General features: G+C 53.0%; 7 protein-coding genes across 7 annotated transcripts; 4 read left to right on the top strand and 3 right to left on the bottom strand.

The window, feature by feature from the left end:
- Positions 1-361: 361 nt before the first annotated feature.
- Positions 362-1,942, bottom strand: NECHADRAFT_38659 (uncharacterized protein; the record flags this gene model as incomplete). Its single annotated transcript, XM_003051852.1, has 4 exons — positions 362-1,170; positions 1,224-1,415; positions 1,467-1,728; positions 1,790-1,942. The coding sequence occupies 4 exons, from the start codon at positions 1,940-1,942 to the stop codon at positions 362-364; spliced, it is 1,416 nt and encodes a 471-aa protein (XP_003051898.1).
- A 2,547-nt stretch (positions 1,943-4,489) lies between these two features.
- Positions 4,490-4,991, top strand: NECHADRAFT_79444 (uncharacterized protein; the record flags this gene model as incomplete). Its single annotated transcript, XM_003052312.1, has 2 exons — positions 4,490-4,521; positions 4,676-4,991. The coding sequence occupies 2 exons, from the start codon at positions 4,490-4,492 to the stop codon at positions 4,989-4,991; spliced, it is 348 nt and encodes a 115-aa protein (XP_003052358.1).
- A 2,105-nt stretch (positions 4,992-7,096) lies between these two features.
- Positions 7,097-8,740, bottom strand: NECHADRAFT_100241 (uncharacterized protein). Its single transcript, XM_003051851.1, has 2 exons — positions 7,490-8,740; positions 7,097-7,441 (listed from the first exon to the last, which is right to left on the bottom strand). Exons 1-2 carry the CDS (start codon positions 8,437-8,439, stop codon positions 7,339-7,341), a joined length of 1,053 nt encoding a protein of 350 aa, XP_003051897.1. The 5' UTR covers positions 8,440-8,740; the 3' UTR covers positions 7,097-7,338.
- A 4,768-nt stretch (positions 8,741-13,508) lies between these two features.
- Positions 13,509-17,034, top strand: NECHADRAFT_100240 (uncharacterized protein; the record flags this gene model as incomplete). Its single annotated transcript, XM_003052311.1, has 3 exons — positions 13,509-13,520; positions 13,729-15,271; positions 15,324-17,034. 3 exons carry the CDS (start codon positions 13,509-13,511, stop codon positions 16,838-16,840), a joined length of 3,072 nt encoding a protein of 1,023 aa, XP_003052357.1. The 3' UTR covers positions 16,841-17,034.
- A 262-nt stretch (positions 17,035-17,296) lies between these two features.
- NECHADRAFT_79441 (uncharacterized protein) lies at positions 17,297-19,019 on the top strand (the record flags this gene model as incomplete). The annotated part of the gene is made up of 2 exons (XM_003052310.1): positions 17,297-17,445; positions 17,522-19,019. 2 exons carry the CDS (start codon positions 17,297-17,299, stop codon positions 19,017-19,019), a joined length of 1,647 nt encoding a protein of 548 aa, XP_003052356.1.
- A 400-nt stretch (positions 19,020-19,419) lies between these two features.
- Positions 19,420-23,198, bottom strand: NECHADRAFT_79440 (uncharacterized protein; the record flags this gene model as incomplete). Its single annotated transcript, XM_003051850.1, has 4 exons — positions 19,420-20,004; positions 20,055-22,936; positions 23,012-23,123; positions 23,193-23,198. 4 exons carry the CDS (start codon positions 23,196-23,198, stop codon positions 19,420-19,422), a joined length of 3,585 nt encoding a protein of 1,194 aa, XP_003051896.1.
- Positions 23,199-23,890: 692 nt separating this feature from the next.
- NECHADRAFT_92964 (uncharacterized protein) lies at positions 23,891-26,213 on the top strand (the record flags this gene model as incomplete). The annotated part of the gene is made up of 2 exons (XM_003052309.1): positions 23,891-24,232; positions 24,279-26,213. 2 exons carry the CDS (start codon positions 23,891-23,893, stop codon positions 26,211-26,213), a joined length of 2,277 nt encoding a protein of 758 aa, XP_003052355.1.
- Positions 26,214-26,226: the final 13 nt, after the last annotated feature.

The raw sequence follows: 26,226 nt of genomic DNA, 5'->3' as shown, positions 1-26,226 counted from the left end.
TTCCACCAAATTTTTTCAACTTTCGAACTCGAGCCAATTATGTTATTCCTGGCGCCATGTTACATCCTCTTCCCGCCAAGATCTTGGCTCCGAGAGCATACACCCTGGATTGCCATATTCGAGCACCCTGACCAATTGACACGATTTCCTCAACGCCAAGCTCTTGGCGATATGCTTCTCTCGACGGTCCAGCTGTCGTGGAACAGAATAACAGCGTTCTTCATCACGCTGCACAGTTCGGTATGGCTGACATATTGTCTAGAAGACTCCAAATCTTTTCATAATTGCTCAAAATGGTGGATATATTGCATTGCTCCCATGTCCATATGATCTACAGTCCCTTTACTACACCTTCCAATTCTTATGTAGAGTTGGAGTTATCAGCGCAGGACCAAGCCGCCGATCCTCCCGAGACCTTATAAGAGTCCATGATACCCACGACTGACCCGTACGTTCCGGCAACCATGCAAAAGGTTCCTGAGACGACAACAAAGACGCTCCAGCAGACCATCAGGTGCCACCTAAGGTCTCGGTCTTTCCTAGACCAGTTGTCGTATAGCCACATGCAGCCATAGGGCTGGAAGCACATAAAGGTACCAAGGAGAGCGCCAATCAGCGAAACAAGACCGCCAAATACAGGGATGGCACTGGCGATGATGTAGGCGATGATAGTGATGCCTCCAGTGCAACCCAGCCATGTTCCCCAATGCACTAGGGTGTTCGAGTTGAGGTGCTTAGAGCCGCGCAAGATTCGCACAAAGATGTACTTGGCAGGGACATGTGTCACGATCATGGCTGTGACGAGAAGTCCAGGAAGGGCGAAGCCGTAGCAGACCTTCTTCATGGTTGATCCAGCAGATCCCAGAGCAGGTGAGGCGACATAGGAGCCACAGTAGTAGTAGACAACAACTCCGATGGCGATATACGTGACAGTCACAACTCCTTGAGCACATAGGAGGGAGCGGGTGTAGTGCTTGGGCTCACGCATCTCGGCGGCGATGGTGAAAAACGCGGGTGTTCCTGAAAAGGCAAATATGAGGGCCGAGATAGCAGAAATGCCATCGACGAAGCTCGGCGTGTTGGTGAGCTTGTAATCAGACACCCACACCCCTCCCTTGGGTGCGGCAGCAGGGCGATCCTGTAAGCCGACGGCAACAGTCACGGCAAAGACTATCAACCGTTAGAAATACTTTCAATATTTTCACCCAATTAGGACAACTCACTTGCAGTCATGATGCAGACAAGTCCAATCCAGGCGAGCCAACCGATTTTGCCAAGGGTTCGGATGCTAGCAAACCCAAAGGTGGCGACAGCAGCAACGGCGACAAAGACAGCAGTGCAGGCGGCGTGTGTTGAGACAGCATTGAGGCCGATTGAAATACCCAGCATGGCAGAGCCCGATACGAATATCCAATCTGATATCATTAGTGGGATTCTTTTGCAATGAATCGTACCTAGGTACTCACAGAACATAAAGATGAGAGCAAAGACCTCTCGGCCGATCTTGCCAAACATCATAAAACCGGCATCGTCAAGTCCATAAACTTCAGGGTGTCTCTTCTTGAATACACCAATCATATAGTCAGACCAAGTGGTGATTGCAGAAATCACAACGAGGCAGATGACTCCAGGGATAAGACCGAGAGCGTCGAAAGTGGCAGGAATTGACAAGACACCCAGGCCGATCTGAGTTTTGGTCATGAGAGCGATGGTTGCGATCCATCCAACCTATGTTTGAAATATTAGCCTCGATGACAATTCTGTTGGGGAGATTCGAGGTGAAGCGTACATTGCGGTAGTTGGGGCCATCTTCTGTGACTTCTCCAAAGACAGCATCTTCGACGTGTGAAGAGGCATAGGTAGAGCCATTTTGTGAAGGAGGACTCTGGAGTCCATCAGAAAAGCCCTCAGAGTCCTGGGCAGGCTTCTTCTCCTTGAACATTGTGGGAAAGTTCTGAGAGGGCGATGTGGGAGCAGATGTATAGGAGTGGCTCAAGTGAACATTTGGTAGAAAAAGGAGCAACCCTGGAAGGTCTGGAACAGCTGGAGACAACCTGGGGGAGTCCGCCCTAGGGATGGGACTCGTGTGATTTATTCTGGGGAAAAGAGGAGCTGATGGGGTAGAGCTGGACTGGGGAGTTGATACAACAAGCATGAATGCTGGGGAACAAGACCCTTTTTAAGTCGTTAGATTTTGGTGTTCAGACATTGGATGGAAGAGGTAACCCCACAAGATGGCTTTCACATTCCCCAGACCCCACAAAGAGTATGGCCAAGGAGAAGCTGGGTAGAGATCATGACAACCAGGGTGGTGAAGTGCGCGGAAGGGCGTGTGAGTGTGGTGGAGTAGGTTGATTCATGTAAACCCTGCAGAACAGAATTCTTCTCGTAATGGAAATACCCCAGATGAGCGAATTTCATGGGCCCCAGGGTGCCTCCATGACCTCATCGTGTCTCCAGAGTCAACTCTCACGAGTCGGTGCTGGTCCAGGGACTCGGGAGAGGGTGAATGGTGGAGTATCGGATGGGGAAAACTGACATACCTGGTCCCACCTTCCCTGAAGAGGATGCTCAGGGACACTTCCCCACTCTCCCCAGGCTCTCAGGCTCCTTCAACATTTTGCTCTGGGCTTCTCGGGCGAAGAACCCGAGATGCTCAGTGGACAAGACAAGCCGTTCAAGGCTGTTGAATAGGTATAAGGCAATGTTAGATCCCTTCCATTGCTCCCACCATCTTCAAGCTCTGTCTTACACACTAACCAGGTAACGGTAGATTCTGGAGTGAACCCTGCGGGGTCAGGGTTCTTTCCCGTCCCAAAGATTGGAGAAGGTGTGCGACCAAGTCAGTTTTGGAGAAAACGAGGCGTTTCTTCCTTGAGCCTCAACGAAAGACCAAACCAAGGTCTTTGGCGTTCACCGAAGAACAAGCCGGTCTCGTGATAGGCTAGATCCTCTTCCGCTTCTTTTCTTTTTCTTCACCTCTGACTCTCACCATGTTAGCATGATGTCATCCTTTCCAGTCGCCTTGGCATTGTCGTTGCCACCAAAGAATGCGGCTACGCTAAACTCGTCAAGGACTGGCCTCGGGAACGAACCCGAGATGGTGTCGATGTTTACCTTCACCAGAGAAGCCGACGTTGGAGGCTAACGCACGCACGAGCCCTTCGAATCCACTCAAAGAGACCCCGAGCTGACATTTCAACGTTGGACCATACGCAGACCGTAAAACGACGTTGTTGGCGACGTCGTGCGGGACTCGTCCGGAGTCTCCGGACTCTCGGGGTCTCTCTCTTTCTCTTCCCCATTGGGACAAGCCGCATGACAGGCTAGGGATGACTTCATTGCTACCAGGTTCCACAGCACAAGACATATCCCAACTTCAAGATCTACGCTGTTTGAAAACCCGTCTTCTCCCGGGCGAGTCTGCATCTCAGCAGCCAAAGGAACGATGAACCGTCTACTAGATGAAACTACAAAGACCAGGCATGAACCAATATGCAAGCAGATTTACACAGAGATCCCTTCTAGAACGTTTCCAGAACAAGGTGAAACACGGATGATCACTGCTCGGGATAGGAAACCGAGAGCAGTACATTATCCAAGCTTACCTAGACTATCGAATAGGAGTAAGACCCTTGCTAATATGCCTCAATAATTTCATGCAAAACACCGGAAATAATTCCACGGGCAGCTCTTGGATGAACAAGTGAGAGAAGGTGAACAACCCCAACTCGTCGGCATGGATATCCTAGTCCATTACCGGGTACGGAAAACAACTCGCCTAGACACCAAGTGGTTCTCATGAGAGCTGAAAACCACACGGGCCTCATTGGAGGCATGAATTCGTGGCAAATATCGTGAGGTAAAGCAAACCTGAGAGTGACTGGCCGCGTCCACTATGCGGAGCCACCCAGTATGACCCGGGTGAAGATAATGGCCTCTAGGATCCATTAAAGCAACCCTCGTCCAGCTTAGATGGCTCTGGTTTTCTGATATTTTGCCAAGAGACTCTTCGCTTGCGTACCCCGTGGGGCCATGGAGGTCTAGAATCGAAGCACCATCTCCCCAGGCCCAAGATCTAACCCCAGAGACCCAATCCCCATATCCCCTCGTTCCACCTCCCGGCTACCCCATCCTATTACTCCATCGTGGAGGCCCGGGCCCTTGCCTCTGGAAACTCAGAATATGGTGAGCGGGTCAGTGAGCTCGCTACCGTGGTCTCCTCAAGCTGGCTCGGCACTATGAGATGGATTCTGTCGTGTCTTGGCAATCCAATCATTCTCTCTCTTTTTTAAAGGTTACGAGTTTTTATAACGTCTCCTTCATCCCTTATACTTCTAACCTCTCACCTTTCGCCACAGACTCCCGATCCCTGCCAATCGATGGCACACCCGGCTCCGTTACCCCGTATCTCCCCGGCCGTTAACCCCTGAGCGCTTGCGACACCCTTCTCTATGCCATTCGGAAACACGTCCTTGGCTCAGGCATAATGTTGACAGATTTCTCTTCAAGCGTACGTTGGTTCGTCAGCGAACATGCATGTTGGAGGAGCCGGACGATTCCCAACATCATCTCTCTCGAGTAACACTCGTTGAGCAATGCTGTCACGGCGAGCAAGGGTAGTAAATTACGATAGTAGCTACTAACGCTAAATTCTTAACTACATATACGCCAGTTTCTGTCCCGAATTTGGCCAGAACCAGGTTATGCAGCAACTATGGTGGAGGGCCGAGTGGCGATCTCCATATCCCAGGAAGCCAATGCACGCCAGCGGGATGACCAAGGTTACTCTCCTCCGAACTGCAAATATGGAAGAAAGACCCTATTTCCAAGCTTCGGGATGGTTCGGAACTAGAGACATGAGTCAGACAAAGACACGGCACACCCGGCGGAACCGTGCAGGAGGAATCTCCAATGGACACAGCGGCAACACCCTCCTCTTCTGCAGTGCCATGGATCGAAAACATGGCTTAGTCAGTTTAGCCATCTAAAATGACTCTAGAACGTCAGGTTGAGTTGCAAGTTCTTTGGGGTCTGACGGAAGGTAGAGTTTTAGGAGCTGACATTAGAGGGCGGCCCTGATACCCGTTGCTAGAAGATTCAGGTGACCTTTCGACACTATGAGCTTCTTTTCGAAAGTACTGCAACAGTTTATGGCTTATCTCCTCCTCTGGATGGCTCGACCAGAGCTGTTCCCACCATGATGCCCTTGCTAGACGAGACTCCAGGACGTTGGACACTAGCTGACTGGATAGCACGACTCATTAGCCAAGCGTACAAAAATGACTCAATTATAAAGGTGAGATATCAGTGTTTTAATGTACTATGGCCTCGGTTGAGCACTTGATGGAGTCACCTCCTCAGTCGGCAGTGTGAGAGGATCAATGAAGGAATGACTGGACACTGGTTGCTGGAACTCAGCCATAATACCTCTAAGACCTCGGTTAACGACGTGAAAAATTGAATAAATTAAAAATTAGACATGGTGCCTCCATAGAATTTACTCTTTGTCTAACTATAACAGGTTTTCGCATCGCTACATAATGGATGGTTCATTGTGTACTGTTGTTGGTCGCTAGGTCGCCTACCCGGTACCACAGCTCATCGAGAGCACGCGACATACAACAAAGCCTGCTAAGAGACCATATCAATCAATTCGACGTGACTTGGGTGGCAGATACAATAGAATGCATAAAAGGAAACTACTTTCGGGGTCAGAAGTGAGTGGTGGGCTAAGAAAACTGCGAGTGGCCGTATGACGTCCAAAAGCAACCAATGGCATTTTCAACAACTTGCCACTCTTGATCACAACACATTCTCGACCCTGGCTGATCATGTAGCAGATAAGAGCAAAAATTGTGTTTTTCAAAGACAACCCTACAGGTTGATTCAAGGCGCGGGGTGGAATATCGTCAAGATCCTCTGAGTTGGCATACACACACCATCTTTGGAGAAGAGCTGCCAAGAGGGGACGATGAGAAAATAGGCAACTCAACGAGAAAATCTGCCCGGCAACACAAAATCGACGCTCTGAAGAGAATAGATAGAAATGCAGCACGTTTATGAGTTTTGAGCCGCCAATTGGACGATAAACTCCTTCTTCGGTGGTGGGTTAACCCGCTAGTGTTGGTAAGCCATTCCCGAGGATTGTCTTGGCTATTTTCTTACATACATGACGCGAGCAATTAAGCTTAACAGCCCTGGTGCGCCTCCGTAGAAGAGGGATGGAATAAGGAGTCGAAAAAGAAATAAAACCACCATCTAAGCTTATTGAAAAGGTAAACTCATGTGCTGCCAACTTCAAAAGTTAACGTGCGGAATAAAATTGATGATGCGTTGGACCACGCACCAGAACCTTCAACTCGGGGTGAGAACAGAGCCGTAAGTGCTAGAATAGGCTAAATGCCTCGGGCCAGGTCTGATCATTCCCCGGAGAGGAACTCTTGTCTGGGGAAGTTTCGATGTCACTGCTGGGGACACTCACCACTCTGCAAGTCATGAAGCCAATTTGAAGACGGCAAATTAGTCTTGCTAGGCCTGCATAAGACTCAATGACTCCCGCCTAATTGGACACGCTGATGACCTCAGTCAGGTCCAGACGCCATCATGTCTCAGTTCAACACGTGAGCAAAATCGATAGTTCGTTCCGAATCGCCTCACCTCGACAAGACCTACCTCACACAATGCCCTGACTACATGCAATGACTCTTGCATCCGACCCATCCTCATCTCCCTCAAATCAAGGCACAGCACCATCAGTTCCGTCCATTCACCCGCAGCCGGGTCCAATGGCGCACCCCTGATGGCCACACATCGCAATCTCCCGGGGGCCTGGGCCTTTTGTTAATTTGCCGTCGCTGCTTTAGAGTCGGTGGCTTCCGTAGCCTCGTGCCAAGTTGGGAAATGAGCCCGTGCATGCAGAGGAGAAGGAGGGGAGACCGTCGATGGGACCTCACCCCAGATTTTCCAGGGGGTTTGATGGCTTGATGCGACCTCCCGGCGGCTTCGTTAGCTCGCGCCCCATTCACAACGTCTTTCTTCAGAGGGCCAAGAGATGGATGCCAAGGAGCTCACATAAACAAAGATATATATACTTCAATGGTAAAAAGGTTGAGTTTTAAAGCAGATATTCATGATTTGGTCCAGACCAACTATCGAATCGCCCAACCATGAACACCCGGTTGCAGATTAGAAGATTAAGTACAGATTTGTGCCAATAAAGCGGTAGTATTCACTCGTCTAGTTAAACTCTGTACATGTCCAACAAGACAGAATACCTGGGTTCATAAATTGCCATAGCCTGCAGGCTCTAACTTAGAGGACGAAAAAAGGAAGAATTTAAGCCAGGATGAAAGCGGCGATACCGGCGGCAGCGGCGAAGAAGGCAGAGCCAGCGAAGGTGGCAGCGCCGGCGGTCACGGCAGGAGGCTGAGTGGGGACACTGGAACATGTTAGTGATTTGCTCTTTAACTCGTGAAGCTGTACTTACGTCTCGTTGCCGTGAGCGGGAGGGTTACCGCCAGCAGGGGTGGTGGCGGCGGGAGGGGGAACAGCAGGGCCGGTAGGGTTGCCGGGCTGGCTGGGGTAACCGGGGTTGCCGCCAGTAGGGCAAGGAACCTGGATGGTAGAGTACTCAACGGTGGTGAGGACCGTGGTGTAGCTCTTGGTGATGGCAGTCACAGACTGAGAAGGAACGCACTCGGGAGCCTCAGGAACGGGAGTAGCGGGGACAACAGGCTTGTTGCTGGACTCAGCGGGAGGGTTGGGGTAGACAGGAACAGTGCCGTTGTGGTGGGGAGCGGGCTGGGAAGGCTTTCCGGGGTAGGTAGGCTTTCCGGGAGTAGCGGGCTGAGAAGGCTGCTCGTAGACAGGCTTGCTAGGCTGCTCATACACGGGCTTGCTGGGCTGCTCATACACGGGCTTGCTGGGCTGCTCATAAACAGGCTTGGTCTCAGCGGGCTTGCTGGGCTTGGGCTGCTCGTAGACGGGCTTGGTAGGCTGCTCGGGCTTCTCAGGCTGAGCGGGCTTGCTGGGCTCACCAACGGGGCAGATGGTGGTGGAAACAGCATAGGTCTCGGTGGTCACAACGGTGGAGCGAGCAGGGCAGTTGGTGACCTCGGGACCGCAAGAGGTGATGGTCTTGATGTTGGTGCTGTAGATGGTGGAGGTGGTCAGAGGAGCCTCAGAGGTAGGCTTGGGGGCCTCGTAGGTGGGCTTGGGGGCCTCGTAGGTGGGCTCGGGAGCCTCGTAGGTGGGGATGGGAGCCTCGGAGGTCTCGACAACGGGGTAAGAGGTGGTGCTGACGACGGTGGATCGAGCAGGGCAGTTGGTGACCTCAGGACCGCAAGAGGTGATGGTGACGAGCTCAGTCTGGTAGACAACGTCCTTGGTGGCCATGGCCGAAGAGGCCAGGAAAGCGGCGGCGAAAGCGTAACGCATCTTGAAAGTGTTGATGGTTGAGAAGAAGGGTGTTTTGGTTGTAAAGAGTGGAAAAGCTAAAAGCTCAAAAGGTTGATAGTTGCTGAAAGTGGTGAAAGAATGGACGACCGAAGTCAAAAGGAGTCAAGAAGCAGGCAGCTTTGAAGTGTAGGCTTGTTTGGCTGTGGAAAGAAGGAAGAAAAGATAGATGAAAAGTCGCAGGATGGTCGCGTTTTAATAGCCATGTCGGTCCTCTGCCAGCAACTCCAAGGCGGAAATTACGTACTGGAGGTTTCCAGGAGGTCGGCCGTCTCCATGATCCATTGCCACCCTGGGACCAGGGGTTCTGGCAAACGGCTCTCGACTTGAGATGAAAGAGAGGGCGAGTGTGACCCTGGCTAATGACCCATCCAGACTGGGGGAAGTTGGATGGCGGAGCCATGTCGCGGGTCGACCGCCACGGTCTCTGGAGTTGGTTGCGTGTGGAACCGCCGTGGCCCGTGGATCCGTCGCTGGATGCTGGATCACCATGAATTCTGGGTCACGGACCAGAGCAATGACAGGGGCACGGGCACCCATGGATGGTCTTGTTTCGAGAGCTTGGTCGAAGGTTATCATTCATGCCGAGCATTGACGGCAATGCCAAAGAACAACGTTTCTTGGAGCTGTTGACCAGACAGACAAATTCTGATCGAATAGGTTGTTCGTCATGAACCATGAAGCGACCTCGAAAAGGCCATCTTTCGGGCAGCGTAGCGTCCATCTGCAGGTACAGTCAGTCCCTGACATCCATTAGGAAGTGAGGTGTCGGGTGGAGGCTGGGTGGGACAAGGAGTGGACCAGTCAAGCGCCGTCTCTTCACCCTCTCTTCATCTCGGTCGTCCAGAGTGGTTCTGTCGCCCACATTGGCTCGATCGGCACGGCTGCCATTACCGCCCGGCAAGCTTTAACTGGTTGTTTGACCGACGAGGGGCGGTTTCTGGAGGCGTCAACTCCAGCGAACAGTAGTCGAGGGTCCATGTTTGATAGGCGGTGATGGGCGGGTCATGGACCACTCAGAGTCGGTCAAGCTACCAAGCCGCGCAAAGGGTTCTCATTGCGAGGGATTGCAAGTTGAGGGCAGCACGACAGAGGCTCCCTCCTTCCGCGCACTGTTCGTTCTCATCTCTGGCTCTCGTGTTCTGCTGTATGAGGATCGGACGCTGGCGCATGTTGATCAGGGATGTAGTTGATGAAGGGGAAGCCGGGGGTTATGCCCTGGACCCCGACGCCGTTGGTTTAGTGCTGGCTCGTGCAGTGCACCTTCCTTGATGGTCGACCGCCAAAATGAAAGGACTTGTTCAAGCACAACCTGTGCAAGATGGCATAGTGCACAGCCTCTCTCTGCACAAAAATTCATTGTCAAGCCTCAGCATCATGCGATTCATGTATTCCAGCCTCACCCTTCATTTCTTCCTAAACGGCCCATTGTCTATTGTTCTATCCGCGGTCTAAAATGGACCAAGACATGTCTTGTTTCGCATTGAGTGCTTGCTTTCGGCTGCGTTGTACGAAATGCCACATCTCTTCCTGGTAAATGCCCTTCTTTGTTGTCTGATGCCCAACCATCCTTCTATCAACATTGGACCAACAATTGAGCGGCAGAGTAAACACAATGTTATGACAATCTCCTTGCAGCATGCGCCTAAGCCAATGAGAAGCCGCACCTTACTCGCGGTATCCATCTCCTCATTAATGCACGACATGGTTGTTATTACAAGGTCCGCGGTTGTGCAACTGATTGGCCTCCCGTCGTTGCACAAGTTCGACACATCACTAACCGCTTGCAAAAAGTAGCTGCAGCCGCCTGGGGATTGTGCCACACCCATCTCCTAATGCAGGAACCCACATTGTTGGTGCGGGACGCCATCCCCATGAAAAGACTCAAGCCTCAAACTTGGCATCGACTGGATTGCAACCTTCCATCAGCGAGCCGTGCCCGTTGCGAGTCGGGACGAGGACAAGCAATGACCATTGCAAGCCCCCCTGCCCATCATGGAAACGATAACTGATGTTAATTAGATCGCATGAGCTTGTTTTCGCCATGTAGACATGAGAGCACCAAAAGGACGCCTCCAGAACCAACCTACACATTCAGAGTTTCCAACCGAGATAACCTGTGCTAAATGTAGAAAGACAGACCGCAATAAGCAGGGAGACGGGAGATGGAGGGGTGCCATCTCCATCTGGTTGTATATCTCGGCTGCCTCATTGGGCTATCTACCGGCCGGAGCTTCGTTCGGGGCAATCAACCCCAAGGGGTTCGCTCCTTTCCACGCTTTGATCAAGACTCGTCTCGACTTGAGCAGGACCTCACAAGGCGGTGACGGGCCTCTGCATCATGTTCATGGAGCAGAGGCCGCCTCAACTCGAGCGCATGGATGATGCCGCCATGGCCATCTCAATCAACTTGGCCCTCTTGTCCAATCTCTTGGCCTCCCACGAGCGTTTATTCCCGCTGTGGTCGTCCGCGCGTCACACCATGCATAGTTTGCTGCTGATCAGAGGGCTCTTCCAAAGCCATGACGTCGAAATGTCTCTTTGAAACAAAGAACCACAAAATGGGCCATGCTGCCAACTGGTCCTCCACTTCTTACAGCGCATCCCGGCAGCGCCGTGTATTCCCTAAACAGCCTTCAGAGCAACAGGGACGATCGCCGTATTCAGTCGCAGAAAGAACCAGCCTCGTCCTCTAACCCGTTCTATTCTCGCAGCTCGTGTGACACCAGCTGCAGAGGCGAAAGGAAGCCAATATCCCCCCTAAGTTGGCTGGGCCACCCCTGTTGGTCTTCTGTACCAGCTGTTGGCTCGCAACCAGCCAAATGATACCCTCAGCGCCACGTCGCGCCCCCAGCCGGCAGTGGCTTGCCGCCTTCTCCTGACGATCGTCTGGGCTGCCATCGAAGCTTGGCACCAAATCGAAGGCCGCGGCCATGTGCTCCTCGTATTAAGAAATAAACGATTCAGATTTTAAGATGGGGTTTAATCCAACTGCAAGGGGGCAAGGTCCCCTATTTCTGCTCTCCACAATTCGCCATCACTTCTGGCACTTCTCTGCCCACTTGTCTCCCCGCAAAAGGAGGAAAGGAGACGGTTTGGAAGAGCAGCAGAAGGGTGGACTCTGGCAGTTCAGTTCTGCAGTCGGGAGGAGACGAAACTTGGCAGCCGGGGGAAATGAAGCTGACGAGTCCTCTGGATCTTCCGCTGACTAGATATTGGCCCCGTCGCGCACCAGAGATGGACTCGCACGTGTGAAGCATGGACGATCTCTGTTATTTCAGCAGCAAGTCGACGATCGTCTCCTCTTGGGGGACCAGAGCGAGCCGCGCATCCATATGAACCACAAATCTAACGTCATGCGCCAAATTTATCGACCAACGATACTCGTCTTTGCTGGAGGATTGTTTCATTTCACGACTCAAGACGGCGGCTGAACTACCGAGTTATTTTCCGATCGAAACATTTGAGGCAGTTGTCGTGTGATCGACATTTCGTTTGTTTGCTCTAATTGAACGAGGCTGGACAAAATGCGACCGTGTCCGTCACAAAGGGCTATTGTCTGTCATCAACTGCAGCATGACTGATACTTCATCCATTAAGCTATGCGGCCCGGGATGTTGTCCCTGACCAGCCGGTTACAGTTTCTTTGACGATGCTTATTTTACCTTGCAGCCATGGACGTCCATCTTGTTAGAAACCAATCGAATTCTAAGAGTTACGGTCGGAAGGGTCGACCATTCGCCTCTTGATATTCATGCCGACCCTGGCAGCGATGTACCTTGACTCTCACTGAAGTCTCCATGAGAAATAGCGTGCAGTTACGAGTCGAAAAGTCCAAATTCTACGACCTCGAACCGATTACATCCGAGTTGGGGAGGGTAGGACGTTAAAGCTCGATATGTCGTTCCGCTTTGTATTCACCTGTCGAACATGGAATCTATATCGGCATTTCCACCTCAAGTACGGTCCTTGAATTGCAGACCTCGTCATTCTTGAATTCGACTTCTGGAACTTTGAAGGGGGAGTTCTCATGACGAGTCGGCAGCCAGTCAAGTTGCCTTGGACCTCCCGCGGTTTCCGTGTGCTTTCATGACCAGTTGGGACCAGACGACGTCACGAACCGGAAATTTATATACCTTGGTTACGTTCTATTGTTACGCATATGGACCTGCAGTCTGGACATTCTGCATGATTCCACTGCTGGCAAGTCTGCTTTATGGGATTGACCGTGATATTGTCTTCATGCCCTGGCCTCAAAAGAAGACAGACGCTGCCTTTTTCTGCTGAAGGTGTTGGTATCTTAAATGCTGCATGTTTCAATTAGTATCGTACTGCTATTATCTGGACAGTGAGGTTATTCAGAAGTGGCTGACAGGGTGTGCTGGGATTTGCTACGTTGTACTGTAGCCTATCACACGACCCTCTGTCACCTTTCACATATGAAGTCTACGTAATGCGTGAACCCATCTGATCGTATATTTACCGGTCTATAGATTCGGGGCCCAATCACCATGTTGTTGAGTTAAAGGGTCTCTTATAACTCGTCTTGACATATCTGTGGTTGCGGCTCAACGTGTGAAGTGCGAGAGGGGCAGAATAGCCACGGCCCAAGCTGCCGGGACCTCATTTTATCCGAGAATCTACCTACGGCGGTCTTGCCAAAGTCTACCTAGGTAGGTACCCCACACTGGCACAACCACCGACTTTTGGAAATAGCACATCTCGAGATAAAAACGCAGTTTGCGCACGATATACGCCTTCAAAACCGCCGCGACCGCCTTTCCGAACCCGTTTGCGACTCTATCGTTTTTGTCACCATCGAGTCCGCTTCTATACGAACTTTCGGCGACTCCTCCCACCCCTGCTTCGCTGCACAGGCTCTCTTTGACGACTCAGGCATGACCCCTCGGTAGCCTTGTTCCGCCTCGCCTTTGATATCATAACTATGCTGGATGCTGTGTATCCAAGGCTGCCCGAGTTATAGCAGCGTCGTCCATACTTGAACAAGTTTTATTTACACTCCGGTGCCTGCTGCACCTTGAATTTTGATCATGGAGGCTCAGGTGAGTCGCTGCTACTGTTTTTCCTTTGCATGGTCTTTGTCATGGGCGCTCTCGTGCCCCGCCATTCAGCCGTCACTCTTGGTCATGGCCAAGTCGCATCGGCCCAACCGCCCAGCCTTTCGAGGCCCGATGATGCGACCAGGACGCGAAGCATACGCATAGAAACCATCACATCCCGTCGATACTAACTTTTGTCCCAATGGCTCAGGTAGAGAGCGTCGTCGGAATTCTTTCCAACCCCACCTCCGATCCCGCCCTCAAGCAGCAAGCCTTCGAATACCTAAATCAGCTAAAAGCCGACCCTCAAGGATGGCAACCTTGCACCACGCTCTTCGCTCGAACACCACGGGCGGAAGAGGTGGTGCGTCTTGTCTGCCTCGAGGTGGTCAACTATGCCGTACACACACAGGGCCTTGACCCTACGAGTCTTGCGTTCCTCAAAGACACGCTCCTCCAGTACTGCCGCCAGACGTACGGCCCCAACGCTCAGCAGGAGCCTGATGCTGCGCATCTCCAGAACAAGCTCACGCAAACGTTGACCTATCTGTTCGTGTTCCTCTACCAAGACGGGTGGCAGAGCTTCCTCGACGACTTTATCGAGTTGACAGGCCTCTCTACAAACTCGGATAATGTCCCGGGCGTCGTCTTTTACCTCCGAATCCTCGGCTCCATCCACGACGAGATTGCCGACATGCTCCTGACACGGCAGAGCAGCGAGACCAAGCGGAATACAGAGCTCAAGGACCAGCTCCGGGCACAGGATATCCGCAAGGTGTCCGAGACCTGGAAGCAGCTGCTCACACGATACGGGAGCAATGATACTGTCGTGGACCTCGTCCTCAAGGTCCTGGGCAAGTGGGTCAGCTGGATGGACATCTCGCTGGTTATCAGCCAGGACATGCTCGGTCTCTTGCTGCCAGTGGTCGGGCGGTCCAACACCTCGGGGAGCGAGGACAAGGTCCGCGACACAGCCATCGACACCCTGAACGAGATATGTGGCAAGAAGATGCGCTCAGGAGACAAGATGGAGATGATCTCCTTCATCAATCTGCAGGAAATTGTCGAACAGTTAGTTGCTAGCCCTCCCTTGAGCGAGTTCAAGGGAACCTCTCGATACGACACGGATCTGGCCGAGGCAGTTGCCAAGCTAGTAAACACGGTCCTCTCCGACATTGTACGGGCTCTTGAGGACAGCCAGCTCAGTGATGACACTCGCGCCAGGGCGAACCAGCACCTCAATGGGTTCCTCCCTTTCCTCCTGCGCTTCTTCTCGGACGAGTACGATGAAGTCTGCTCGTCCGTCATCCCAGCGCTGACAGACTTGCTCACCTTCCTTCGTAAACTTGGCCAGCTCCCTCAAGACTACGGCAACATGCTTGCGCCGATCTTAGATGCCATCATTCGCAAAATGAGATACGATGAGACATCCAACTGGGGCAATGAGGATGAGCTGACTGACGAGGCCGAGTTTCAGGAGCTGCGGCGGAAACTCCAGAATCTGCAAAAGTCTATTGCTGCCATCAACCAGACCTTGTACATGGACATGCTTAGCAATCTCGTTGCCACCACGTTCCAGACACTCGACCAGCAGGGCTCCCAGATGGACTGGAGGGATCTTGACCTTGCCTTGTACGAGATGTACCTCTTTGGCGAGCTTGCCCTTCCCAACCAGGGTCTGGGAACCAAGAATCAGCCTTCCAGCGAAGCTTCAGAGAGGTTGGTGGTTATGATGAAGAAGATGGTCGAATCCGGTTGGTATTCCTTTCCTCATGACCAAGCATAGTACTCCTAACACAGCCACAGGTATTGCCAACTTCTCCCACCCCGCCATTCTGCTTCAGTACATGGAGATCTGCGTTCGCTACTGCGTTGTCTTTGAGAATAACGCACAATACATTCCGCAAGTCCTGGAGAACTTTGTGCGGCTGGTCCACCACGATCATGTCCGGATCAAGACTCGGTCGTGGTATCTGTTCCACCGATTCATCAAGCAGCTTAGATCTCAGGTCGGAAACGTTGCCGAGACGGTTATCCAGTCGATCGGAGACCTCCTGCCCATCAAGGCCGAGGTCCCAGGCGAGGACGCTGACGATGACATGTCCTCAGATGAGTCTGATCACTCAGCGGATGCTCTCTTTACCAGCCAGCTGTACCTTTTCGAGGCCATCGGTTGCATCTCATCCTGCCAGGGCACGCCATCTGAGAAACAGGCTTTGTATGCTAGGTCTGTGATGGATCCCCTATTCACCGATATGGAGGCGCATCTTGAGCGGGCCAAGGCTGGAGATGCCCAAGCTGCACTCCAAGTCCACCACATTGTCATGGCCTTGGGTACTTTGGCCCACGGATTTTCGGACTGGACCCCAGGCATTACTTCCTCCAACGCCCATGGACCACCTGACAAGGCCGTTTCTGACGAGTTCTCCCGAGCAGCTGAGGCTATCTTGATTGCTCTTAACCAACTGAACTCTTCTGCCGAGATCCGAACAGCTTGCCGATCGGCCTTTTCCAAGTTGCTGGGTGTTTTGGGTGCTGCTGTTCTGCCGCAACTGCCTCAGTGGATTGAGGGCTTGTTGTCCCAGAGCTCTTCCAAGGACGAGATGGCCATGTTCCTGCGACTACTGGATCAGGTGGTCTTTGGGTTCAAGTCTGAGATCTATGAAGTTCTCAACATGCTGTTGACACCACTTCTTCAGCGCATTTTTGGTGGGCTTACGGAGCCCATTGCCGGAACAGACGATGAGATTCAGCTGGCTGAGTTGAGGAGGGAATATCTCTCATTCCTTCAGATCATTCTTAACAACGGGCTAGACGGGGTTCTTGTGAGTGAGTCCAACCAGGGCTTCTTCGAACCCATGATTTCGTCCATCATCGAGTTGGCCAAGACTCTCGAAGGCAACATTGGAGGAAGCAGACTTGCTTTCACATTGATGACACGAATGGCGGCCATCTGGGGTGGCCCGGATATTGCAGTCATCTCCCAGAACCCTACCGCCCCGAGCGGCAGTCCTACTCCTGCATTCCCTGGCTTTGACCAGTTTATGATTGACCGATTTCACTCGACTTGCTGGGAGGTGATGCGGAATCCCAACTTCCGACCATTCCAAGATGCCCAGACAAAACAAGTCCTTACAGAGATTGCCGGCCTGGAGCAGGCGATCTACACAAAGACTGGCGAGGTGTTTATCCAGTCGCTGCAGAACCATCTTTTCCCTACTCTGGGCGTGGACGGCGATGAGTTCTTGCGATCTCTTACAACATCAACAGACAAACGACACTTTTCGTCATATCTCCTGAACTTGCTGAAGAGCCGACAGTAGACTGGAAAGGCCCATTATGATTTTCAGGGGGTGGGTGAGCGATTGAGCATGGTTGACGTGTGAGGAAGAAGATTGGAGATTACGAGCAAAGGTCTCCGGCGAGCAAAGGGTGTACGGGAGCCTCGCGGCGCATGTTCAGGGAGTTTTGAGGGCAGACATTAGAGCTAAAAAGAATCATATTGTTCGTCATTTCTAGTCACAGATATTCCCCCTTTTTTCGGTATTTTTTTCAGGGTGGCCGGATTCAAGGGTCGAGCGAGGGTGGATAGGCGGATGGTAGTTGAGGATTAGATGAATACACATCCGCGCTGAAGAGCTGAGTATCTGACTGGGCTATAATATGTGATGTTCATCCCTCCTTGTTCACATGTTGGGGGTTACTTTGGTGGATAGGGAGGTTATTCGCGCTGCATACCAGGGGAGGCACGAATTCAATTTCGGCCGCACTTTCTCACCATGGAATTGAGACTGGCAGCAAGTCAAGGAAGGCACGGTAGGGAAGGCAGAATGAAGACTATACTCCATCTCCAACTCCAATTTGACCTTCTCGCCCCATCAACACCATCAAACAACACCATCGTTACCCGCATTCTTCCCTCAACACCGTCATTACCACCCTGAGACGACTTCAACCATGGATACTAGAGAATCTCCAGGTTAGGAACCTAACACTAACCCCAGTGAAACTTCCGCGGGAAGCGAGCCTATCCCCAAAGAAGAGCCAACACCACCTACTACGACACCGGCTTCGTCTACTTCTCGACCACGTCGACTATGGTCGAGACTAGAATCTGCCAGGAATTGTCTAAAAGCATTGGAATCTCTCAACTCGAACCCTTCTCCCTCTCAATCTCAACCTCAAGACGATGACCCCTCTCCCCAAGGGGGCTTCCTGCCCAAAGATCGCGACGCCTCAACACTCATCGAGATCGTCGATAATGAAGTGCCAGGAAATGGGACTGCCGATACCTTGCCCACCAAGGAGTCGCCCACTGAAAAGCAGTCTGCTTCCGAGACTGCTGTTCATGATTCACCAGCCTCAGGGCACAGCGAGGACAAGAGCAATAAGCCCCCACCCCCTGAATCTTTCAAGCAAGGTCCTGGTGCTGCTTCCACGGAGCCCATGTCAGTACCAGTGAGACGGAAACTACAGGAAACGCTAGCAGAACCCTCTGGTACAGAAACAACTCAGCTGCCAACAGGAACAAAGCCCGAAAGTACCGTGACGGCAATGGCTCAGACGCCGCCGGTAACAACGGGCGAGGTGATCAATATATCACCAGCTCAGCTATGGGAAGACGTAGCCCAGCTAATCAAGGAGATGAAAGCACACGAAGCCGAGTTCCCAGAAACAGTAGAAGCCAAGCAGACTTGGCTTCAGAGGTCGTACAAATTTGGCAAGAGCCGCTTGCTCCCTCTCATTGATCAGGCGACGGCGATACTAGTGGCAGAAAACGTCTCACTAGGGGAGAAAATTGCGACCTCGATGAATGTCCACGTCATGGATGCAGCTACAGACGCCTTGATTGAGAAACAGGCCATGGCTCGGACTGCAATTGCACAAGCCGAGGCAGCAGAGCAGTCAACGATGCCGCAAACCATATCGGCTCAGACACCGGCGGAACTACTAGAGGCAGCAACTCAGGCGATGCAAAGGGTTAAAAAACTCAGAACACTAAGACGTACAGTGGCTCGACTCCCAGAGATCGCAGAGGAAACAAAGCTTCCACTAGATTTGAAGAAGAGGGCAGCGGAAACCGTGAAAGGCTTGAAGACGTCACGAACCTCACTGCCCATGCACCTTGAGAGACACGGCGCCACAGAGTTTCACATGTGGAAGGCAGGTCGGGTCTTTAAGGAGTTCAGTCAAGCCGAAGCGGTCATCACTGCGAGGTTGAAGCTAACAGGGGATATGGTGGAAGAGCCAGCAGCAGGTAAACATGCTGGCCCAACTTACCCTTGGGGGATTTTCAAGGAAGTGGAAGAAGACGCTAAAACGACCAAGGACTACGAAGTTTCCATAGCACGACGAGGCTTGGAGGAACGTGAGGCAAGTCTCCGTGATGTAGCAGGGGCTCAGCTGAGCTTGAGGAAGATCAAGTCTTTGTTGCGTTCGATATCGACTCAGTGTTGCAACCTAGGCCTGGACTTGATCTTGCAAGGAACACGTTCTGGATAATGGTGATTTGCAGGTTGGGTTATGAGTAGCAGCGACGACTTGTGATAGAAACAGCGAATATTGGATATAGAAACAGCGATGAATCAATCAGGATGCTTTAATTGAAATGCTCAATTACATATTATAGATGGTGCTTTTTTTGAACGTCTTGAACAGCATGTGTCGGCTCAACCAAGGTATCTCGACATTGCCCAGCAGAAACACCACAGCTATGTGTATCAAAGGAAGAAGAGAGAAGAAATAGGAGATAGGCAGGTAGTACGAGTCTGTGTGAGCAAGCCGGATTCATTCCCAGAAATATTCACCCATCAATCTTTTTTTTCTCCGTTTCTAAATCCATCAGCCACAACGAGAAAAGGAAGCAAAAAAGAAGAAACAAGGCTTGTGCTGTCGTCCATCTCTAGATGATGTAGCCGCCACCAGACAGGCAGCGCCAATCCCGAATACCAGAGCCCTCTTCGAGCTCGACGCACCACCAGAGAACCTCCTTGGCCTTGTCAAGCTGGCCACTCTCCTCGTGGGCGCGGGCGAGGGTGAACCAGGCCTCGGAAGAGTTCCAGCTGGAGCCGAGCTTGGTGAGGGTTGAGAGGAGGGCGTAAGCTCGGTCACGAGCCGCGAGACGGTCGACGACAGGTAGGCGGGTGGCCTTGTAAGCGGCGGGAAGCTCGTCGTCGTCCAGGTCAGAGTGTTGAACGGTGGGGGACTCGGGATCTGAGGGACCGAGACCGAGAGGGGTTGAGGGGAGGTCGGCGACGGTGTGAGGATGTTGTTGGCTTGCTTTGGAGGCTGAGTGACTAAGGTGCAGGAGGGTGTCTTCCAGAGCGGGAACGGGGACTGGGGGGAGGAGAGTCTCGCTGTAGATATCGAGAAGGATGTTGGAAAGGCCGACGATGGCACCAGGATGGTTGGGCGCATGTGTCAAGGATGTCTCAAAGTCACTACGGGCCGCGTAAGGAGCTCCCTTTGCAAGAGAAAGTTGGCCCAGCTATAAACTATGTCAGTTATTGTTTCAAGGATGAGAGGAGAAAGGCTTACCTCGGCCCAGTAATCACTCCACAGTTCCTCAATACTCTTCTTATCGGCCCAGCCGGGGCCCTTCAGACCGCTCGAGCCCGAGGGGTCCCGAGCAAGATCAGCCTCGAGACTCTGGATGAGCCGTTGAGCTTCCGTGGCAGCCCCCTTGCAATCCTCCTTCATACCAGCTCTACGGTAGAAGCCAGCAATCATGAGCCAGACTCTGATAAGAATCGTCACTCTCTGCGCCCTCTCCTTATCCTTGGGGAACTGAACCAGGGGTAGAACGCATGTTGAAGAGTAAGCGTTGTCGACAGACAGCTCAGAGTAGTCGGTGGACTTTGACTGAGTCGAGAGGTACGAGTTCAGATTTGGCGGGGGTCGTGACTGTCTATAGGACGAGCGCCTTGAAGCAGGTTGCCGCTTGCTAGAGAAGGTGAAGAAATCAGTCTGCTGCTCGCTATCATCGGCACCACCTGGCGTGAAGAAGACGTCGCCGTCAACAACAGTAGCACCACCACCATGAGAGACGGCTCCGATACTAGAGGATCTCGGTCGGCTCATGCTGCGATCCCGCTTCTTGAGACTGTTGCTTCTGCCTGTGGCGCTCCTATTTCGACGGACAGAAGACGCTGAAGTTCGTGGCCGAGCATCAGTCAGGGGGCCGTTCTCTCCTGTTACGTGGATCGTCGGTGCGCTGCTGCGCATCGTCTGAGCAGTCTGCGGCCTGGAAGTCCGTTCACTTGACATGGAAGTATAGACCTGCCTCGTAGGCGGTCTAGACCTATCATTGCCCCCAAAGATGGTTCCCCTAATGCTCCTGAGTGTACCCGAGGTCTTTGGCGGCTCAATTGCCTTGGGGGGGCTCAAAGCAGGCTGAGCCGCAACGTTGCCAAACAGTCTCGAGAAGAGTGTCAACAACTCAAAACTGGCATTGACAGCCACTTCGGGTCCTTCAAGCAGCTCAACCAGGGCGAGCTGTGTCATCTTGACCTCGAGGATGCTCTCCTTCTCCGAGTCATCCATATCATCGACCAAGCCTCGTCGACCATCTTCTGCAGAATCCTTTTCAGCTTCGTTGAGGTGTTCGCTCCTAAACGTCTGATCTGTCTTTCCGAACAGGATAGAGGGGTCCTTGAATTGTTCCAGGGCACCTTCACAGGCCCTTGCCGCCAGATGGTAATCTTGTCTCGCGCTCAGGAGAAGAGCCAAGAGGTGCCATACGGGGATAAGGGACCGTTCTTGCCAGTATGGCCCATAGACCAGGTCGTAGTTCTCTTCTTGATCTTTGCCAACAGTCAAGGCCGTTCTCACAGTCTCAATAGCAGCGGTTAGTTCTCTTCGCTCGGCCAAGAGCAGACCGAGAGCAAAGAAGCTCCTGATATCTTTTGAGCGCCCAAACTCTACTGCGAGGGACTTTCGGAGTGATCGGATGGCCTTTTGCTGGATCTCGGTCCTGGAGGCTGCTTCGTACGTGACTCTCGACCAGTGGGCTTGAGACAACCCGATGGCCTGCCATGCCAGGGCGATGGTATGCGGTGGCACAGGAGGGTGCGAAGAGTTGAACTCATCGTACTCGGAAATCATTGGGGTGGCAGTGTCTGAAGAGTTGAGCTGTGGCAGTTTGAACAGCCAGTCCTCCAACTCAGACCCAAGTTGGCGGGCCTTTTCCGCAGCAGTCCGCTGGCCATATCGGCAGAGGGCGATGATGCATTGCGAAATTGTCTCAAGAACTGTAGCATCGTCGTCCAGGCTAGGCTCGGGGTGCCCAGTCTTGTCAACACGGGCCTTGCCCTTCTTGACAATCTCCAAGTAAGAGTCAAAGGCCTTGAAGGCCAGGTCGAACTCGGCGACTGAAAGGTGCACGAGGAAGAGTGAGCGCAGGATAGCTGTCGAGTGGTACGTCTTCATCGCAGCGCTGTAAAGAGTATCGAGGACTCCGCGGCTCAAGCTATTTCGACCACCGGGTCCAAGGTCTTCCTCTCTCCATCCTCGTCCACAGAGAAGAGACCAGTTTCGAAGCACCTGGCCAACGAAGCCCTCGACTTCTTCACGCTCTTCGTCAGCTCTGGGGAACGACGTTTCGCCGAGCAGGAGGGTCTGGTAGGTCGATTCGGCATGCTTGAGCTCCACCCGCAACTGACTTCGAGGAGATAGATCGCCAGCTGTGTTATTCACAAATCCAGTCGGGTAGGGCAAGTCGAACTCGACGATCTGAGAGAGAGCGATGTAGTACTCATTCCACACTCTCCGTCGGGGCACTGAGCCCTTGAAGCCGTATCCTCCGGTAACGGGCATAGCCAGGGTGTCCCAGAACCTTGCCCAGGAGCGATAGCAGGCGAGGGAGTCGTTCTCGCCCACTGGTGAATCGCTGCTCTGGAAGCCCTGGCTGGATAGCATACAGTACTCGGTGAGGAACAGCTCAGACCAGTATCGAAGCTGTCTTCCCATCCCCTGCTCTGCCCACACTCGTGCGAGCGAGGGGAGTCCAGCCCGGAAGGCATCCAAGGCCTGCTTGATCTCGCCGCCGCGCGCAAGGCAATTAGCCTTGAGATACGATGCTTTGAGAGCGCAGACGCTCGTCCATTCGGCAGTCCTTTCGGTGGGGTTGGGTTCGCCATCTTCCACCTTGAGACTCTCGGGCAGTTGGCTGGTGCAGAGGGTGTACTCCCCGTTGACCCAGTGCAGCCATCCCGCACACACCTGAGCCTGGAACTTGTCGGTCAGGTGCAACGTCTCTTCCTCAATCGCTTCCAGGAGCTTCGGCAACTGGGCCGCGAGGTCAATATGGCTCGTATTCGCAGCGGTGGTCGGTTGGTTATGGTTGCTAGCAGCGGCGGCGGCAGCAGCAGCAGTCGTCGTCTTGGCAATAGCGCATTCCGTTTCGGCGGTCAGAGCAAGACCTGGTCGAGTGTTATTAAGTATTGTATTCTAAAAAGCCCTTCGCTGGAGGGCGGTGAAGCGGGAGGGCGTCATACAGGCTCTGTCAGGAGCATGCTTGCGAACCTTGCGAACGAGCTCGGGGACTACATCCCAGTTGCCATCGCAGCGGGCATGATCCAGCTGGTGCATGTACTGCACAGCCTTGGGCTATACGACAGCAGGAGAAGGAGAGTCAGTTTGTGAGATCTCATCGATGGCCTGGTTCTCTTGTCTTACACCCATGGTTCGACCTGTTCAGGAGGTTGTCGGGACTAGCAGCAAGATGGCGCCAAGCGCATGGCGAGGAGAGGGATCGTGGGAGGAACAGGAGGCCTCACGGGGGAGGCTATCGCGGAGGAAGGATCTCGGTGTATCGGCCGATGGGAGGAGAGTCTATTCGAATCAGCGCCAAAGGCGACTTCCTCTACATGCACCCGTGGTTGGTGATGTTGGATGTTGACGAGATGGCTCGTATTGGATCTGACCGTGTATTGATGGCTTGTGGTAGCGCAGAGCTGGAGATTGAGAGCTGCTGGGTCGACGTAACGCGGGCGCTAGACCAATCAGAGATCACTGCCACACCACGACAGGCCCCGCCGCCAGGGGTCTTCCCGTCAGTCCAAGCTAAGCTTGTTGCTGTAGAAGAAAAAAAAGTTTCGGGCAAGTCAAAGTCAAGACTTGTACAGCTTCAACCTGCGAATGAGCGTAGCAATTACACCTCGCTCATCGATTGTTACTGTCGCATCGGAATTGAGAGGTAAAGGGACGTAAGGGATTTGTTGCAAGTTCATTTTATTGCACGTGACGACACAACATCAATCTTTACTCTCTTCATCCTTCCTATCCAGGAAACCCATCTTCCAAGATACCATTCGGCGCAAACACTTGGAGACGACAGAAACGCCTTTACAACCTTTCATTACGGCACGATCCTCATGGCGGCCTCATTACCTCCTGACCTGCGGGTCCTATGTCGAAAACTCACCTCAATCCCCCCAACCCAGCTGCCTCACGCGCTGCCATCTCTCATCAACCATGTTCTTCACTGCAAGGAGCCATTGTCTGCGCCCCAGGAGCGAAAGGTCAAGGACAGCTCCGCCGAGGGAGCTCAGCTGGTCCATAAGCTCAAGGCTAGCATCACCACTCACTTGAACGGGCGAAGTCGTGAAGCCAGGTTCACGGCCATTGGTCTCATCAAGGCTGTCGTGGACGTTGGTGGATGGGAAGTTCTACAAGGATGCAAGCCATGGGTTGGCGGCCTTCTGTCTATTGTCGAGGTTTGTTGAACTTCTTCTAACTCGGAGTGTTACTAAGAGTATGCAGAAAAGCGATCCTGCCGCCTCCAAAGAGTTAGCCGTGGTCACTCTCACCAGGATTTACATGCTCGTTCAGCCATACCAAACTCTTGTGAGAGAGATCGCCACTCCCACTATCCCGGCATTCATCACCACTTGCCTCAAGCTCATCAAGGCCAACTCCGGCGAGAGTCTGCAAACCCCTCTGTCTGTGGTTGAGACCATCTGCGACGCCTTCTCCGCATTGATCCCGCTTTATCCTACCACGTTCCGCCCTTCCAGCTCCAAGATAAAAGCTGCTATCCGGTCATTCCTCGTTCCCACGCTTTCAGACGACGTTGTTGTTCCCCAGAGCTTGCAGAGGGCTTCACGAAGGCTTGTCATTTCGCTTCACCACGTTGCCGCCAAGTCAGGGGGCAGTGATGAGTGGGCCAAGTTGGTCGATCTTCTCCTCAAGGACCTTCATTCTACAGCCGACCAGGTCTTGAGAGCCATTGAGGAGTCATGGGAGGGTTCAAACGGCTACAGTCGATCGCAAGTCGAACTGGATGGGGAACCCCATGGTGGCGGTGCATCCGCCGAGGTACTCCCATCGTGGACGGGTATCAATGCTGGCGCTGATCGCTTGATTGGCCTGTTCCATTACCTCTCAGACTGCCTCCGGTATCCCACCAAGGCGCCCGTCACGATACCTACTAGTGCCCTGGTCGATGCTGCATCTCGGGTACTCCTGATAGCTAGACTCTCGCCCAAATCCCAATCCTGGGATCAGGCTCTCCCAACCGTTGCTGCCATCGGCCGAGAGGAGAGAGAGGAGCTATGGGCTGCCATGCCAGACATTCACATTGCTGCTCTTCACCTGCTGCAGACTCTGTTCCAACGTCTGGAGCAGAACACGGTAGCTCTGGCCCCCGAGGTCCTTGACCACCTTGTCCGAGTATTCAAGTCGGGAATCAACCTTCCCAGCGTGCGAATGACTGGCTACGCTATTTTGAAAGAAATTCTCATCCTTTCTGGCCCGACACTATCAAAATCGTCCGTTGAAAGCCTGGATCCTCTGCTCGGTGCATGCTGCAGGGATCTACAGCAAGACGCTGGACATCTCAAGGAGTCTGAGAAGCCAACAGCCTCTACGACAGACCCCAAGAAGAACAGCATCGCTGCCAATGTCGATCTCTTCCTCCAGCCCCAAGCTTCCGCCGTCGTTGCAGCGACCCCTCTTGATCCAGAGCACAAGGCCGCTGCTTCTGCTCTCCTGGCCATTATTCCATCATGCCTGCCACAGCGCTATCTCAAGCCCTCTGTGCGCGGCCTCGTTGACCAGACGGCCATCGTCACCAGTAACCGCGATGCCATGCTCGCGAGCGTCCTCAACCCGTACAAGGACCAGCGAGGTCGAGTGTACCCCAGCATCCTTCCTCACCTGACACAGCAGTTTCCCGATGATCAAGGCCTTGAGATTCTACGCACCAACCTTCGCGCTGGTGCTCAGAGCCTGGCTGAGGGTGAGCCACCGCTGGAGGAGCTCCCTGTGGCAGGAGAGGAAGAGGACGAGGAGGAGGTGCGAGATGAGGAGATGAAAGACGACAATACCGAGGAAGAATCAGCTACGAGGAAGACAGGGGATCTCTTCAAACCATCGACTCTACCCACGCCACAGCTCGAGAAGAACCTGCCCATCCAGAGCAACCCCTTTGCGCCCAGCGACAAAGTCAAATCCACCGCAGCCGACAAAGATAGGAACGCCCGGGCTGGCTCTCCACCCAAACGGAAGCACGAAGGCTCGGATCCCGCACCGCCAAAGAGACAAGTCCTAGAAAAGTCGTCTCCTGATCGGGTGCTCGCTGCGCCTGTCCCAACTGCCCCAACCGCAGAGGAGGAGGACGACGATGATGATGATGACGAGAGCGTTCACTTGAACATGGAGTTGGATGAGGACGATGAGGAAGATGACGACGAATAGATACGTCCAAAGT

The sequence above is a fragment of the Fusarium vanettenii genome, assembly GCF_000151355.1.
Source record: "Fusarium vanettenii 77-13-4 chromosome 4 genomic scaffold NECHAsca_3_chr4_2_0, whole genome shotgun sequence".
Lineage (NCBI taxonomy): Eukaryota > Fungi > Ascomycota > Sordariomycetes > Hypocreales > Nectriaceae > Fusarium > Fusarium vanettenii.
This window is presented reverse-complemented; position numbering and strand designations above follow the sequence as displayed.

Bases quoted from the DNA above. Each gene is read 5' to 3' on its own strand.
- NECHADRAFT_100241 (XM_003051851.1), bottom strand. From the start codon at position 8,439: ATGCGTTACGCTTTCGCCGCCGCTTTCCTGGCCTCTTCGGCCATGGCC. The intron at 7,442-7,489 runs GTAAGTACAGCT...AACATGTTCCAG, and splicing joins CCCGCTCACGGCAACGAGAC to TGTCCCCACTCAGCCTCCTG.